Source organism: Notamacropus eugenii, chromosome 2 (assembly GCF_028372415.1).
Source record: "Notamacropus eugenii isolate mMacEug1 chromosome 2, mMacEug1.pri_v2, whole genome shotgun sequence".
Lineage (NCBI taxonomy): Eukaryota > Metazoa > Chordata > Mammalia > Diprotodontia > Macropodidae > Notamacropus > Notamacropus eugenii.
Genome location: NC_092873.1, coordinates 105,845,839 through 105,861,934, shown reverse-complemented (window position 1 = coordinate 105,861,934; position 16,096 = coordinate 105,845,839). Strand labels below are relative to the sequence as shown.

Here is a 16,096-nt window from a genome sequence, read left to right as displayed (position 1 = left end):
CTATATGGTGCGTTCTAAAGGAACAGAAAAAAACTGGGGGGAGTGGAGGGGCAGGGAACAAAGTGCAATAGCAGGGTGCAGCCCTGAAGAGGGGAGCAGTAAACACGTTACATAAAACCTGGCATCACAGAGGAGGGACTAGGGTGAACAAATTCATAAAGGATGTCCGGTGGAGGTGACCAGGCAGAAGGGAGAAAAAGGAACAAAGGAGCCTGCTGCCAGGGGGTTGGGAAGACTACCAGATTCTAGAGCAGAAAAGGAAAAGGCTCCAGGAAGTCGAGTGGGAACAAAGGCAGCTGTCTTTTCGACTATTACTCTAGAATGGGGTGTTTAAAAATGTCCTTGTTGTAGTCACTTTTCAAGGCCCAGCTACATCAGGGTAGGGGCTGATGTGAAGCTGAAGGTGGAGGAGGAAAGCTTCCATCCAACTAGGTTAAAATGAGGCCACAGAGCCCTCTCCCCTGTGCCTACTCCTAGCATTCTCTACCTTCCCCTCCCCACCCTCCATGTACAATCTCCCCACCACTCTCAGGATTCCCTCTTCGCTCTTGCTCTTCCAGATCAGCTTGTGAGAACTACCCAGAATAAGTGGGAAATAAGGGCCAAAAAGGGTTCACTCCCCTTTGCACCATTCTTATGCCAAGAACCATGAATTATGGGTAGAAGAATGAGAGGAAAGCCAATTGAGAGGCACATAAAGGGAGGTTAGGACACTGAGTAAAAAGGCCAAATATTTTTTACTCTGCACATTGTGCAGTAAAATGAGTTGGAGAGGGGCAGAGACTGGGTGTCACATGGCTGGGGGGGGGTGGTGCGGCTAGAGCCCTGGGGAAGACAGCCTAGACCAGGACTGGAGTGAGGAAGGCCTTCCTGGTGGGGCTGGGGCCAGGAGAGAGGTGTTTCTGGAAGAAGGAGGGGGTGCACCCATGGGACAATGAGGGATGGAGTCCTCCCTGAGGGCTCAGCAATGCTCAGACCCATCCCTCGAAGGTTTATAATGCAGTTTTTAGCTCTGGGGCCATCACACAGCTCTTCTTCCAAGCCCAGGGGCAAAGCGGCTGCCTGGAAAGGAAAAGGAAGGGCAAGTTCTGTAGTCCTCAGCGAGACAAGGGCACAGCAGGGGGTGCAGTGAACCCCCAGAACTGGGGAGTCCACCCTTGTCTGCTGGAGGCACAAGAGAAAGCAGAGTGTCCCTCAGCCAGGGGCTTCCCTCTGCACCCCTGGGACAGCAGCTGGGGCGCTCGGTTAGATTCTACAGTTCATCGGTGGGGCTGTGTGTGAGAGGGGAGGGTTTCTGGACACCCTCGTCCTCCTCAGGATGAGGGTCCTCATCTAAGTTTCTGGGATCCTTCCTTTGCTTGCCGCTCTTCTTGCTGGACGCCTTGCCTTTGCCCCCCTTTTTCTTGGCCTTCTTCCCTCCGAGGGCTGCTGTGTCCCCTTTCTTGCCGATCCATTGTTCAGTCAGGCAACCTGGTGAGGGAGAGGGGAAGGGACAGGGTGCTCAGACGACCAACAAGGACCAGGAGAGTTCATCTGCCAAGTACCTGATGGGCATCAGCTGCTGGCTGAGGCCTAGTGTACTAAGGCTTAGGAAAGGCAGCATGCCAGGGATACAAGGGATGGCTTTGTATTCATTCAGGAAGCATGCATCTCAAATGAGAAGTGGATTCGAATCCCAGCTCCAGTGTTTGTTGGCTATGTGACACTGGGCAATTTACTTAATCTAAGCCTCAGTTTCTTTATGTATAAAATGGGGAAAACAATACTTCCATGATTTAAAGCATTCTGATCAACTGTGATTTGAGAACGTGATTCAAAAGCCTGATCCTCATCATGCTACCAACCTCGTGCCCGGGACCAATGTGTTCCCTCCTTAGACAAACACAAGGTACCCATGTTGGGATTGATTTTATTTGACCGTGCTTATTTGTTACAAGAGTCTTGGGTTTTGTTTGCTTTGTTTTCCCAATGGGAGGAGGGGCAGAATAGAGAAAAAAATAAATTCTTGATAAATGAAAAAAAAACCTCACCAAAATTTAATTTTCAAAAATATTTTCACTCTCTACCTTACTGGATAGTGAGAAAGGCATTTTGCAAAGAATAATATAAGCTCCTTTAAAGGCCACAACTGTTTTTCATTTTGTCTTTGTATCTTTAGTACAGTGTCTTAGATATAGTAAAAGGCACTGGATAAACACTTGGGGGATGAACAAAAAGTGCCACATACATACGTGTAAGCTCTGGTGGCTTCACCTTGGGTCTTTGCCTCTGGTACCTACTACCTGACAGTTTTGCCAGGGCCACAAGTTAAACCTATCTGGCATCTACTTTCTTTGTAAACATTCTGAATCTTCTTCAAAGCCATGTGGGACTGCAGCCTCCCCAAATAATCAGGGACAACATCTCTTATTATTTGAGATTCCCACCACACACCTATTTTCCCAGGGTTCACCAAACCCAGGTATTCCATCAGAGGTAACTGACCTGAGTCTCCCCACATCCTCAGACCCAGGCCCAGTCCCACCCCCAGATCACACTCACTTGTATCCTTCCCTTTTAACACATGATTGGCGCAAAGAAAGGAGGTTAGGTCCTCTTCCTGGTGATTCCGATACCAGTCCTCAATCACTTCCTCAAATTCCTCCACCAGGACATCACACTAAGGTAGAAGCCAACAGAGAGACAGATACACAGAATGTAGAATGTCACACATGGAAGGGTCCTCAGAAATCAGCTAGTCCAATTTCTTCATTTTTACAAAGAAGAAAACCAAGGCCTATCTAAGAGCCTCGGGAAGGGACACTGACATTATAAACCACTATTTCTAACCGAATCCACTTGAAATCTCTGTTGGCAGGGCCATATTAAGGTATTTTCCAGGGAGGCTCATGCTGAAATCAGCATGGACCCCTACTCCTGATGTGGAAGAGGACCTCACAGACAGATAGCACCAAGGGGCATGAGGACTCAGGAATTCACGCCCTGTCTTTCCCCCAGGACATAGACCAAGTTCATCTCCTGGGCACTCTCTTGCCATGATGGCATCAAATTTAATCTACATTTACTTGGTTTTATGTGTATTAGACTGTGCTAAGTTCTTGGAGAGATACAAAAATTAAAGGGAGTAGAGGAATCATGCACAAATAGGTGCAGTGAAGTGAAAAAAGGAGAAATCCAAACAAAATCCTCCATGAAAATTTGCAGAAGAGGAAGGAATGACACTGAGAATAGGTAGGGGAGTTGCCTGGGCACATACCTGCTTCTTGAGGTCAGCTACCTCAGCCGAAGTCTCATTCCACAGTTCGTAGGGAATGTCCATCACCACTTTCACCCCCTTGTGGACTAGGTTGTGGAGTGTTTCAAAAGTCTCAGACATGCCCTATGAAGAAGAAACATAAGGGTATCTGCCCACCTGCCCTTTTCAAACCCTGAAGGCGCCAGAAAACAGCTACCAGCTCAAGGTAATGGACATTTTTATGTCAAGCTGCAAGGACTACAAAATCACAGCACCTCAGAACTGCCGGGGCCTCTGTGGGCATCTAATCTGGCACACACCTGAACAGGAACCCCCCCCAGCAGCCACGCCAACAGGGCCTTTCACATCCAACCTCTGTTTCCCCTCTACCTTGCTGCTGGTCTTGACTTCGGCCTTCCTCCTGGGCCCCTGCTCAGAAGCTGTGACTTCTCACACTTATCTTCACTCTCTAGCACTCAGAAGCTGTCCCTATTTCCCAAACTTCTTGCTGCTATTTCCTAAGGGTTCCCTTTCTCACTTGAGACCTCACCAATTTGGAAGAACTCTAAAAGTCTGGAAGATGGCATAATCTCCCACCAGCAATAGGTAGTTCAGACCATTTCTGCCACCAGGGCTTCAGGGATCTTGCTTGGCAAGATCCCTAATATCAGTCAGTGAGAAGAACACAAACCTGGTCTATGAAAGGTGGAGCTGAAACAGGGTTAAACAGAAACTGATAAAGAACAGGTAATGGCCAACTTCAGGAAATAAGACCTCCCAAGCTTTGTACTTCACATCACACCCACACACACCCACACACACACATTCACACACTCACTCACACATACTCTCTTTCTCTCTCTGTTACTCAGGACATAATACCAACCTTAGCAAACCGGTTACTGCCACTCCTTTCCTTATGCAAGCTATAGTCCAGAAGTCTCTTGCAGATGGTCTCAGTTACTTCAATTAACCGAAGATCCCTGCAGAAACACCAACACAAAGGATACTGATCTCCCCACCCACTTCCAGTTGGCCCCTGCAGCTGCCACCAGAGGCACGGGGAAAGGTTTTTCCTGCCTAGGGGATCAAAGAATACCAAAGCCTTAGAGAGACCATCTAGTCAAACCCTATCCTTTTATAGATTAGGAAACTGAGGTCCACAGAAGGGAAATCACTTGAATCAAGGTTAAACAGCTGGTTAGTGGCAGAAACAGAACCAAAACTCAACTCTCTGGACTTTTAAGTCAATATTCTTTCCTTTCCATCCTGTGGCCTTGTGTGCCATTGTTTCCTCCTGGAAGATGGGATGGGGTCAGAGAGAAAACTCCAATCCCCATCATCTCCATGAATAGATTAAGGTAGGTTTATGTACCCACTGCTCACTTACGATTTGGTATATTTGACTCTGGAGGCTTTCTGGTCTAGGATGCCATAGCCAGTGTCGATCACTTCCTTGGTCTTGCCCGTCTCCTCAAAAGCTGACTTCAGTTCCACGGCTACATATTTGCAGACTAGGAGAAAGAGGTAGAGCACAAGTGGGTGAATGGATGGCACTTTCCAGCTAAGGTAAACCCGAGACCCTTCCCTCCCCCCATTCCTGGAAACAAGCTGACTCCTCTGACCTTATAAAGGGAGCTGCTTTTAGACTCTCAGATGGAATACATCATATCCTCATCTTTTGACCCATATTCCAAGGTCCCTTCAGCACCCATCTAATATTTCTTGTCATTTCCTTGCTTCAGTTAAGCACATCTGCTGTCTATCTCCCACATAATTTGCCTGTTCCAACCTTCTTTTGGATGAAAACACCATCCCCCCGGCCTAGAACACCCTTCTTACACATGCTACTCAATCCACATTCAGTATCTTCTTCAAAATTCCCAGTCTCTAGGAAACCCTTTCTTTGGATTAACCTATTGATTCTCACCTTGCCATTATGTCAATTACCAAAGTGATTTTCCTAAAGAACAGAACTGACCATGTCACTCCCCTTCCCAATCAACTCCTGTGGCTCTCTATTACCTCCAGGCTCAAATGACTATGTTTGGCATTTAAAGCTCTTTTACAATCTACACCTCCTCCTCCCTTTCCTGCCTTATTATACATTATTCCCCTCCATGCATTCTATGGTCCAGTCATACCAGCCTTTGTGCTGTTTCTCTTATAAGACCCTCTATTTCTCATTTCTATGCTCTGACATTCGGTAGCTCCAGGGCCTGGAACATTCTTGTGCCAGAAGCATTCCCATCCTCATCCCCTTCTCTTGGGATCCCTGGTTTCTTCCAGAACTCAGCTCCAGTGCCACCTTCAGTAGGAAGTCCTTTCTTACCCTCCTGGCTGCTGTTGCTTCCCCTTTAGGTTACCTAGTACCTGTTTTACACATAGCCATATATGAACATGCTGCTTTTCCCATCTGAATGAAAGCTCCTAAGAGGGTGCAGGTTTTTCCCCTCTTTTTTCTTCATCCCCAGTGCCCAGTATCCTGCCTGCCACATAGTGGGAGTTTAACAAATGCTTATGGATTTTCTGATTATTTCAATATCAACGTCTTCATTTGCTTCACTTGCACACCGCTTTTTATATATCTTGGGCCACTGTCTCATGTCTCCTCCTCCCCGCAGGATATAAGTGCCTTTATTTTCTATTTCTTTCTATCATTTTCACTGTGACCATTATACAACAGGTATTCAATGAGTAATGCATATTGTTGATAGGAGGACAAAATGACTTCACATTTGGTTCTTGGCTAAGCAGGTCTTCACGTCCTCCTTAATGCAGTATGGCCTTGAGCCTAAGCCTCATTACAGTTAAAATACTGACGGCAAAGGCTCGTGCAAAACCAATTTGCAGGTGACAAATACTATGCCCTGAAAAGTCATATGATGATATTTTCTATCACGTGCATTAACTAACGGCCCTGACACTCTATCTAGGGACATAAAGAAATGATTCTGGAACAATTTCATCAAGTAAGTTGGTTCTTTGAGAGTCTGAATTTAAATTACAGCTTACCTCCCTAGTTCTCCATTCCAAGCCATCTGCTGTCTACTTTCCTACATTCCTCAGCTTGATCCCTTCACTCCAGGAAAGCACATCATCTTTCTGGCTTCTCTGCCCCCCTCTCCCACGCCCTCTGTGTGAATTCTGTAAGGCCTGGGGGTTTGGAATACCTTCCTACTCTACCACCCATCCCACCATAAGCCATCTCCTCAACTCCGCCAAACTTCACCACCTAAGGAGCCCCTCTGGGGATCCCACCCAGAACCAGATCTGGGGAGGCCAGTGGCATGGAACCCAGAAACTCATGGCCATCCACCCACCCACCCCCTTCCTGGGCAGCTGCACAACCTTCCCATGTGCTGAGGCCTGTCTCTCTCAGGCTACTGGGCCAGAAGCCCAGCTCTGTTGGCCAGGCACAATAAGCACTTATATAAGAGTATGAAATTATTATTAACAATAGCATAGTAAGTAAGGAGAAGCCTGAGGGCTGGAATCTGCCAAGTCAACGTGGAGTTCTAACCATCTTTGTTGAATCATCTATAAAATGAGGAGGATGGATAGTAACCACCAATGCCATCTACCAAATAAAAGCATACCCTGTGCATTCTGGCATTCGAGGCCCTCCACAACCTGGCTCCAACCTACCCTCCCAACCTCATACTACCCCCTTTCCTGTTGTGTAGTCTATATTCTGGCCAAACTAGGCTACTCCTCCTCCTCAATTCCCATCGGACCCCTTCTCCTCTCCTTGCCTCTGCTTCCACCAGTGGTGTCCAATTCAAATAGAAATGAATCCCTGAGGACTTAGAAGACCATAAATTAACATTACCTATGTTTTATGGTATTCTTATTTATTTTGTCAAATACCTTTTGTTTGACACCATGCCCTGTGCCTGGAATGGACTCTTTCTCTCCTCTATTTCCACATATTTAAGTCTCTTCTTACCTTCAAGGCCCAATTCAGAGGTCATCCCTACTCCAATTCTGCTTAAAATGACCTTTCCCTCCTCAAATGTCTCTGCCTAGATTCTTCTTTATACTTCTCTCACTTGCTCTGTTTCATCCTTATTTATAAACCTATCTTTCTCCCTATTAGATCTGAAACTTTTTGAGAACAGGATATGTATTCTATCTTTCTCTGTATCCACTTAACAAGAAACACTAGTTGAACTTTAAATTTAGCTTCTATTTGTAAAGCAAAAAGTTTCCAAAGTACTTTTACATGCACTGTCTCATGGTAGGCAGGGTTACTGTTTTAGCTCCATTTTACAAATGAAGAAATGGAGGCTCAGAGAGGTAAATTGATTTGCTTCTCAGAATACAGAATCTCTTAATCCCAGGTCTTCTAATTCTGGATCCTGTACTCCTTCTTATACATTCACTTTTAGCTCTAAAATTCTTTGATTCTCCCTGTTTGACCTCATTCTTAGACCATGAACTAAAGTGAGAGTTAAAGAGAAAAAGAAAGTGTCCTTGGGGCCCCTCAGTTTCAGGATAAGGCAGAAAAGAGTGGGAAGAAGTGAAACCACTGAATGCCCAACATCACTGAGAGAGGTAGGACAGATGGAGGGATCCATGACCCTAGTCAGGGGGACGGGGAGGGGAGAGGAGAACAAAAACAAGTGAAATGAGATATTCTGAGCTGGGATGAGGGAAGGGAAGGAAACAAGTGAGAGCCTGACCTACAAGATCTCTGAGGCCAGGAATACTGCCTCATGAATCTCTCTCTCCTCTGGAATCTTAACATGGTGTGTTAAACACTTAATAAATGTCTAAGTAGTGGAAGTGCAATTCTCAATTCATCAAATTTTCATTAAATGCCTACTATGCACTGGGAGCTGGTCTCAGCACTGCGACACAGATAAAAATATGTCCTCAAAGTGTTCACTACCTAATATGTACACAGATAACTGTGCTCAATGGCAGAATGTCCTAAAAAATTAATCAAATGAATATTAGAGCTGAAAGGGATGATCCAGATGATCCCTTCATTTTATTTGTGAAGAAAATGAGGCCCACAGGCATCGAGAGAACATCCTAGGGTCACCTGGCCAGTAATCAGTAGTGTAGGGACTTGAGCCTGGGTCTGCAAGAATCGGGAAGATTTCCTGGAAGAACTGATCACCAAAGTGATACCAAAGTAGACAGCTAGCTTTTATAACTTCAAACTTTCCAACTCCTCCCCTTTCATTATTATTATTAATAATGATAGCTAACACTTACACAGCACTTAGTACATCAGGCACTGTGCTAATAGCTTTACAATTACCGTCTCACTGATGCTCGCAACAACCCTGAGGAGTAGGTTCTATTATTTTTATTTTAGAGATGGGGAAACTGAGGCAGACAGTGGTTAAGTGACTTGCCCAGAGTCATACAGCTATTAAGTGTCTACGGTATGATCTGAACTCAGGTCTTCTTAAGTATCTGAGAAGGGCTACACCCACTGCTACCCAGCTGCCTCACAACCATCCCCTTTTTTCCTACCTTTCCAGAAGTATTTTTTAAAAACAACTATAAACTCTTTTGAGCTTCGCCCTTCACTCCTCCAGCCCACTCTTTCCCCCTCCCATCTACTGAGATAGTGCTTTAAGGTTTGCACAGGTCTTTATACATGTTATCTCACCTGATTCTCACAACCACCATGGGAGGTGGGTGCTATTATGAGCCCCACTTTCCCGAAACTGAGCCAAAGGTTAAGTGACTTACCCAGAGTCACACGGCTACTAAGTGTCAGGGGCACCATTTGAACTCGTGCTTTCCCTTTTCTGCCTTTGCCCTTCTCCATTTATTTTCTCCTTATCTTTCAAGTACCGTTAATTAAACGCCTACTAAGTGCCAGGCACCACCCTCCCCTCTTTCCCACAGCCCCCTCCCCTGAGTCCATGCCCCGCCCCCTCCTCCAAGCCCCGCCCCCACCAGCAGTCCCCGCCCCTTCCCTTCAGGCCCCGCCTCCGCCTCTACATCAGGCTCCGCTTCTTCCTCCTCACATTCCTTCCCCCCCACCCCCAACTCGACCCCACCCCCTCACCCTCGCACTTGCTGGGCAGTCGGACCCAATCGGTCTCCTCAGCCGAGGCGCCCAGCTCGGAGGGCGGGAGCAGGAGCAGCAGCAGCAGCAGCAGCAGCAGCAGCAGGAGGAGGAGGCGGTGGGGCCGGGACCGGGGCGCGGGCAGCAGCGGCGGCGGCAGCGGCCGCTCCATGGCCGGGCCGGGCCGGCACTTCCTCCCCCCCCACCGTGCGGCCGCTTCCTGGAGCCACTTCCGGGACTGCACACGTGCCTGGGCGTCACCACGGCAACGGCGAGCCCCTCACTCTTCTTCCTTCCCTCCTTCTTAGCAGAGCAGCCCTCACCTCCCGTCTTGTTACCTCCAGCTCGTTCCCGTAACCAATGAGCGCCCTGGTGCGGAACAGCCAATGGGCCCTCGACGGGAGTTCATCCACTGACGAATGGAGAAGGGAGGGCCGGGCCGGCTCCGGCCAATCAGAGAGCGGACGGTGGCTGCTGTGACCAATGGCTTCATGGCAATTTGAGGGAGGGGGAGAAGATGGAGCGGGCCCCTAGGGAGGGGTGAGAAGGTGGGAAGAGTAATAAGAACTGACATTTAGAGGGTACTTAGAGGATTGAAAGGCGCTTTCTTTGCGTCGTAAATCAACCAGCTGGCATTTATTAAGCGCCTCCTGTGTGCCAGGCACTGTGCTAGGTTGTTGGAGATACAAAGACAGAAGTGAAAGAGTGCCCGCCCTCAAGGAACTTGTATTCTAGAGAAGGACACGTGTACGTGTGTGCACATAGACAATACATGGAATGGACACGTGCGTGCACACATGATGTGTGTGCGTGTGTACATGTATAAGAATAGAACAGACGGGTATGGTATATACCATACATATATGTGTTTATATAGACATGTATACATACATGTATACATATAGATACAAGGTAATTGTTAGGGGATATATGTGTGTGTGTGTGTGTGTGTGTACATATATTATGTGAGAAAAAAAGAAAACAGATGCAAGGTAACTGAGGAGGCCTGAGGATAAGCTAAGTCCTCATGTATAAGTCGGTGAGTATAATAAATTTATAAAGCTCCTACTATGTGCTAAGCGCTTGAGGTACAAAGAAAAGCAAAAGAAAGTTCCTGCCCTTAAGGAACTCAGAGTCTAAATATAGGGAGATAATATGCAAACGGCTATGGTCAAATAAGCTTTATACTAGATAAACTGGAGAAAATCAGCAGACGAAGCAATGGAATTGAAGGGAATTGGGAAAGGCTTCCCTGTAGAAGGTGGGATTTAGCTGAGACTTCAGGGAAGCCTAGAGGTAGAAATTATCATCATCTTCACTAGTATCTTCTGTTATCATGTAGAAGGTCGTGATTCACTTGAGTCTTGAAGGAGACTAGAGGTTCTAAGAGATGGAGCTGAGGAAGAAGTCCATTCTAGGCACTAGGTGACAGCAGAAAGATTGAGAATGGAGTACTATGTAGATGGAACAGTAAAAAGGCCAGTTTGCCTGGGCCATAGGGGATGTGAAGGAGAAGAATGTGTCACAAGGCAGGTGGAAATGGATCAGATTGTGGAGGGCTTTCAAACTCTCACAGAGTTTACATTTGATCCTAGGGGTGGTAGGAAGCTCTTGGAATTTGTTGAAAAGGAGAACTGGCAGCTATGTGGAGGTTGGATTGACTTGAGGTTGGAGAAATTTGAGGCAGGGAGACCAATAAGGAGGTCACTTTAGTACTCCAAGTGGGAGGGGGTGAGGACCTTAAAGAGAGTGATGGCTAAGTGGGTGGAAATAAAGAAACAAATATTAAAAGGGGTAGAGGTAAAAAATAAAAGGGTGATGGTTGACAAGGGATTGGATATGTGGGCTGACCAAGCATAAGGAGTTGAGAAAGACAAATGTGGGTGACCATAGGGATAGTAATGCACTCAAGAGAAACGAGAAAGTTCATAAGAGGAGTGAGTTTTGGAAAAAAGATAATGAATTCTTTTTTGGACATTTTGAATTTGAGATGCTAGAGGAACATCCCATTCAAAAGATCTAATAGGCAATGAGGGAAATTATTGTTTTCTCTTGTATTTAATAACTAATTACTGAATTAGGACCTAGGTTTTTCCCTTTTTCTACTTCCTCATCCAGTAATCAACTAGTGTGGGAAATCTTGTTCAAAGACTTACCCAGGCTAAGATCTAATCAAAGACAATAAAGAAATTCTTAATTTAGGCAAATGAGTGGATTCCTGCTCATTGTGTTTACTCAGACAGGCCTGGGAAAATATGAATTCATTCTCCCTTTTGTCAGAACCAATGATATGGAAATTGACAAATCTCTTTGACCAAGATTTGGGTGCTCTGTGTCTCAAGATCTTCACTGTAATAAGCCCACCTCTCATTATATTATTCATTTTCTCATTAATTTTAACCAATCAGAGTGGATTACCACCCTTAGGAACTCCCATTATTCTTAGGGCATATAAACTGTGAGTCCACCACCATGATTGATCTTTGGCATTCCAGAGTGTCGCTAACCCTTTTATTGTTAAGATGCTAACATGATTATTAATAAAATTATTAATTACCCAGAAACTATGTCTCTCAAACTTTTCAATTGTCACAGCAGTGTGTGACTCAGCTCAAATGCTACCTTCTACACGAGGCTTTACCAGTTGTCCCCCCCACCCCCAGTTCCCTGAGATTTCCCCATAAGATTGCTTTGCCTGTCACATAGTAAAAATTTAATAAATGTTTGTTTATTGATTTATTGAATGACTCGGGAACTGAGAGTCAATCACATAAAAATAACCCTATTGAAGCTGACAAAGTCACCAAATAAGAGAGTATAGAGAAAGAAGGGGTAGGTCAGAGACTTGGGCAACACAGAGTTAGGAGGCAGGATATGTATGATAACCCAGCAAAGGAGCTAGAGATAGGCAGGAAAGAACCAAGAGAAAGCACTCACAGGATCCCAGATAAGAGTGTTTAGGTGGCAAGGATGATCAATGTCAGCTGCTGCAGAGAGGTCAAGGATGAGGATGGAGATTTGGTAATTTATCAGTATTTTTACATATGTACATGTGAGTCTGAGTCACTGATAACTTTGAGGAGACGCTACGGATGAGTGGGGGAAAAGAGATGAAATGAGAAGTGGAGATGGTGAGTACAGACAGCTTTTTCTAGGAGTTTGACTGAGAAAAGGAGGAGAGATATGGTATAACACCTAGAGGGAATGTTTGGGTTTAGCAAAAGTGTTTTAAGGATGGGAGAAGATTGAACATATTTGTAAGCAGCAAGGGAGAAATCAGTAGATAGGGAGAGACTGAAGACTAGGGAGATTATTGTGGTCTAGGGGCAGTTAGATGTGAAGCTGTGAGTATAGTACCAGGCCTAGATTCATGGAGACTCATCTTCTGAGTTCAAATCTGACCTTAGACACTTGCTAACTGTGTGATCCAGGGTAAGTCACTTAGCCCTGTTTGCCTCAGTTTCCTCATCTGTAAAATGAACTGGAGGAGGAAACGGCAAGCCACTCTAGTATCCTTGCCAAAAAACCCCAAATGTGATCATGGAGAGTTAGACACAATTGAAAAAAAAAATGACTGAATTCTGCTGAAGAAGGCAGGGATGGATGTGATCAAGGGCACATGTAGAGTAGCTGGTCATGGCAAGAAGGGCTATCATGACAAAAGGGGGAGAGAATGGAAAATAATGTCACAGGATTAAGATATGCAGAGAAGGGAAAGTGAAAAACTGTTCACAACCACTCCATGAGATAAGGACTACTGGTATATTCCATTTATGAATAGGGAGATTAAAGTTCAAAGAGGTTATAATTATTTACTGGGGGTTGTACTTCTAGTAAGTGCCAGATGTGGGAATCAAACCATACCCACCGATTCAATCCCAACACATCCTCCACCCCAAATTGCCTAGAAACAAGGGGATGGAGCCTGTTGCAAAAGAGATGTCCAACTCTCTCCTGGGTCACAGTCTTCCCCATCTAGAAGTTCTTTGGTTTAGTGAAAATAATAATAACTTGCATATATAATACTTTAAAATTTGTGATTCAAGTATTGTAGATATTATTACTTCCATTTTACAGGTGAAAGTGAAACTGGAAAAGGTTAAGTCACTTACCAAAGTTTTAGTGTCAGAACTGGGCTTTAAACCTTTTCCAGTTCAGTTGCCACTAACTAGCTCTGTGGCCTTGTGTGGATTACTTCACCTGTCGGGACCTCAGATTTCATACCGTTCATTTGTCTGTCATATTTGTTCTTTTCACTTATGAGATAAATAAGACATACCCCTATTCAGAGGAGATAATCGTTCCTGCCTAGCTTCAAGATCATGGACAAGCCTATTTATCTTCATAAGTTTCAATTTCTTCTGCTATAAAATGGAGAAGTTATCTCTGAATATAGGATACTCTCTTAAATGAGACTGAAACACAGGTTACATGGAACTAAAAAAATATCACGTTCAGAAAACTTTTGATTTGTTTGAAAGACATTATGAGACCCTTCCCATTAGTATGGGTTGCTTCACTGATCTCTGAGCCTCAGTTCCCTCATTTGTAAAATTTGTTGTTCAGTCCTCAGATACTCAGTGACCCCATTTGGGGTTTCCTTGGCAAAGATTCTGGGGTGGTTTGCATCTCCTTCTCCAGCTCATTTTACAGATGAGAAAACTGAGGCAAACTGGGTGAAGTGACTTGCCCAGGGTCATACAACTAGTAAGTTTCTGAGGCCATATTTGAACTCAGGAAAATGAGTCTTTATGCCTGCAGACCCAGCACTCTCTCCACTGTGCCACCTAGTTGTCCCCATTTGTAAGATTGGGACATTCATGTTTATACTTTGCTTTGTGTTTTTCATACTCTAACAATGGTGAGGAACCTGCAGTCTACTGTGTGTCAAATTTATTTACATACAAGTTATATCCACATGCTAAGATGGAAGCTCCTTGTGACACTGGCCCTATTTGAAGGATCTGTGATTTCTTCAGGGTAAGGAATTCCTGATGTGGGAACTCCTTCCACCTTCACAACCTAAGGTTGCCATTCTCAAACTTTTTGGTTGCCAGGCTCCTTTACATTCTTTCAATATTTTTCTTTTTTCCCAATTACATGCAAAAGTTTTAAACATTCATTTAAAAAAAAATTTTGAGTTCCAAGTTCTCTTTCTCAGTCCACTCCCTCTTCGTTGAGAAGACAAGCAAATAATTTTTTATAGGTTATATATGTACAGTCATGCAAAACATTTTTCCATAGCCCCTTTACAATCTTAAAAATTATAGACATCTTCTTGAGTTCAAATCCAGCCTCAAGCACTTATTGTTGTGTGACCCTTGTGTGACACTTAACCCTCTTTGCCTCAATTTCCTTGTCTGTAAAATGAGCTGGAGAAGGAAATGGCAGTATCTTCACCAAGAAAACCCCAAATGGGGCCACAAGGAGTTAGACACAACTGGATGACAACAACCATGAGCTGTTGTGCCATATCTATTCATATTTGTCACATTATTAGACATTAAAACCTCTTAGTATTGTTAGAAAAATGGTTTTTACTTCAAGGACCCCTGAAAGTGTCTCAGGGATTCCCTGGTGACCTAATTTTGAGGGCTTCTAATCTAGGGAATTGCCTGAGGCACATAGAAGTTAAGAAACTTGTCCAGAACCAAACACCATGATGATACCTTGCACACAGTGGTGTGTCCACTGCATCCATCAACCATCCATCCAAAGTAAGTGTAAAGGTGGTGTTATGCTTTGTTTTATTTTGATTGGTTCTTTTTAAAATTAATTAATTTATTTGTTTTCAGTTTCCTACAATCACTTCCATATATCTTAGATTTTTTTCCCCTCTCTCCCCCCTCCCACCCTGAGACTGTGCAATCTTATGTAGGTTCTACACATACATTCTTATTAAATACATTTTCACCTTAGTCATGTTGCATAGAAGAATTAAAATGAATGAGAGAAACCATAAAACAAAACAAAACATAATACAAGAGAAAATGGTCTGCTTCATTCTGCAATCCAATTCCATAGTTCTTTCTCTGGATGTGGAAGGTGTTTTGCCTTGAGTTCATTGAGAATTTTTTAGGACCCTGCATTGCTGTGAAGGACTAAGTCTACCAGAAAAATTCCTTGCACACTCTGGTTGTTGCCATGTACAAAGTTCTCCTGGTTCTGCTCCTTTCACTCAGCATCAGTTCATATAGATCCTTCCAGGCGTCTCTGAAGTCTTCCTATTCATCATTTCTTATAGCACAATAGTATTTCATTACATTCATATACCAATACTTGTTCAGCCATTCCCCAACTGATAAATGGTCAAAGGATACGAACAGGCAGTTTTCAGAGGAAGAAATTAAAGCTATCTATAGTCATGAAAAAATGTCTAAATCACTATTGATTAGAGAGATGCAAATCAAAACAACTCTGAGGTACCACATCACACCTTTCAGACTGGCTAACATGCCAAAACAGGAAGGTGTTATGCTTTAGCAGCATTCTCCTTATTTCTGAAGACTGTGGCACCATAGAAAGAGAGCTAATTTTGGAGGTCACAGGACCTGACTTTCAGCCCTAACTCTGCCTCTCACTATCTGTGTGACCTTGGGCAAGTTTCTCTGGATATGAGTTTTCTCATTTGTAAAAATAAGGGGTTAGGCCAGATGACCTAAATCTAAGATCCCTCCATGTCTCTGATGACCCCAATGTCTGGCAGGAAGCCAGGGGGAACAGATGGTCCCTTCCCACCCTTCCCCCTTCCCTTCAGCGCTATAACATCCTCCCACCCAGCTCCACATTCACCCAGCCACCTCCACCCAGAGCTCAGCAGATACCTC

General features: G+C 44.5%; 1 protein-coding gene across 1 annotated transcript; it reads right to left on the bottom strand.

Moving 5' to 3' along the window:
* Nucleotides 1–718: 718 nt before the first annotated feature.
* On the bottom strand, nucleotides 719–9,635 carry CNPY3 (canopy FGF signaling regulator 3). The gene is made up of 6 exons (XM_072642190.1): nucleotides 9,270–9,635; nucleotides 4,626–4,749; nucleotides 4,122–4,218; nucleotides 3,257–3,379; nucleotides 2,542–2,659; nucleotides 719–1,470 (listed from the first exon to the last, which is right to left on the bottom strand). The coding sequence occupies exons 1-6, from the start codon at nucleotides 9,439–9,441 to the stop codon at nucleotides 1,253–1,255; spliced, it is 852 nt and encodes a 283-aa protein (XP_072498291.1). The 5' UTR covers nucleotides 9,442–9,635; the 3' UTR covers nucleotides 719–1,252.
* Between the last annotated feature and the right edge of the window lie 6,461 nt (nucleotides 9,636–16,096).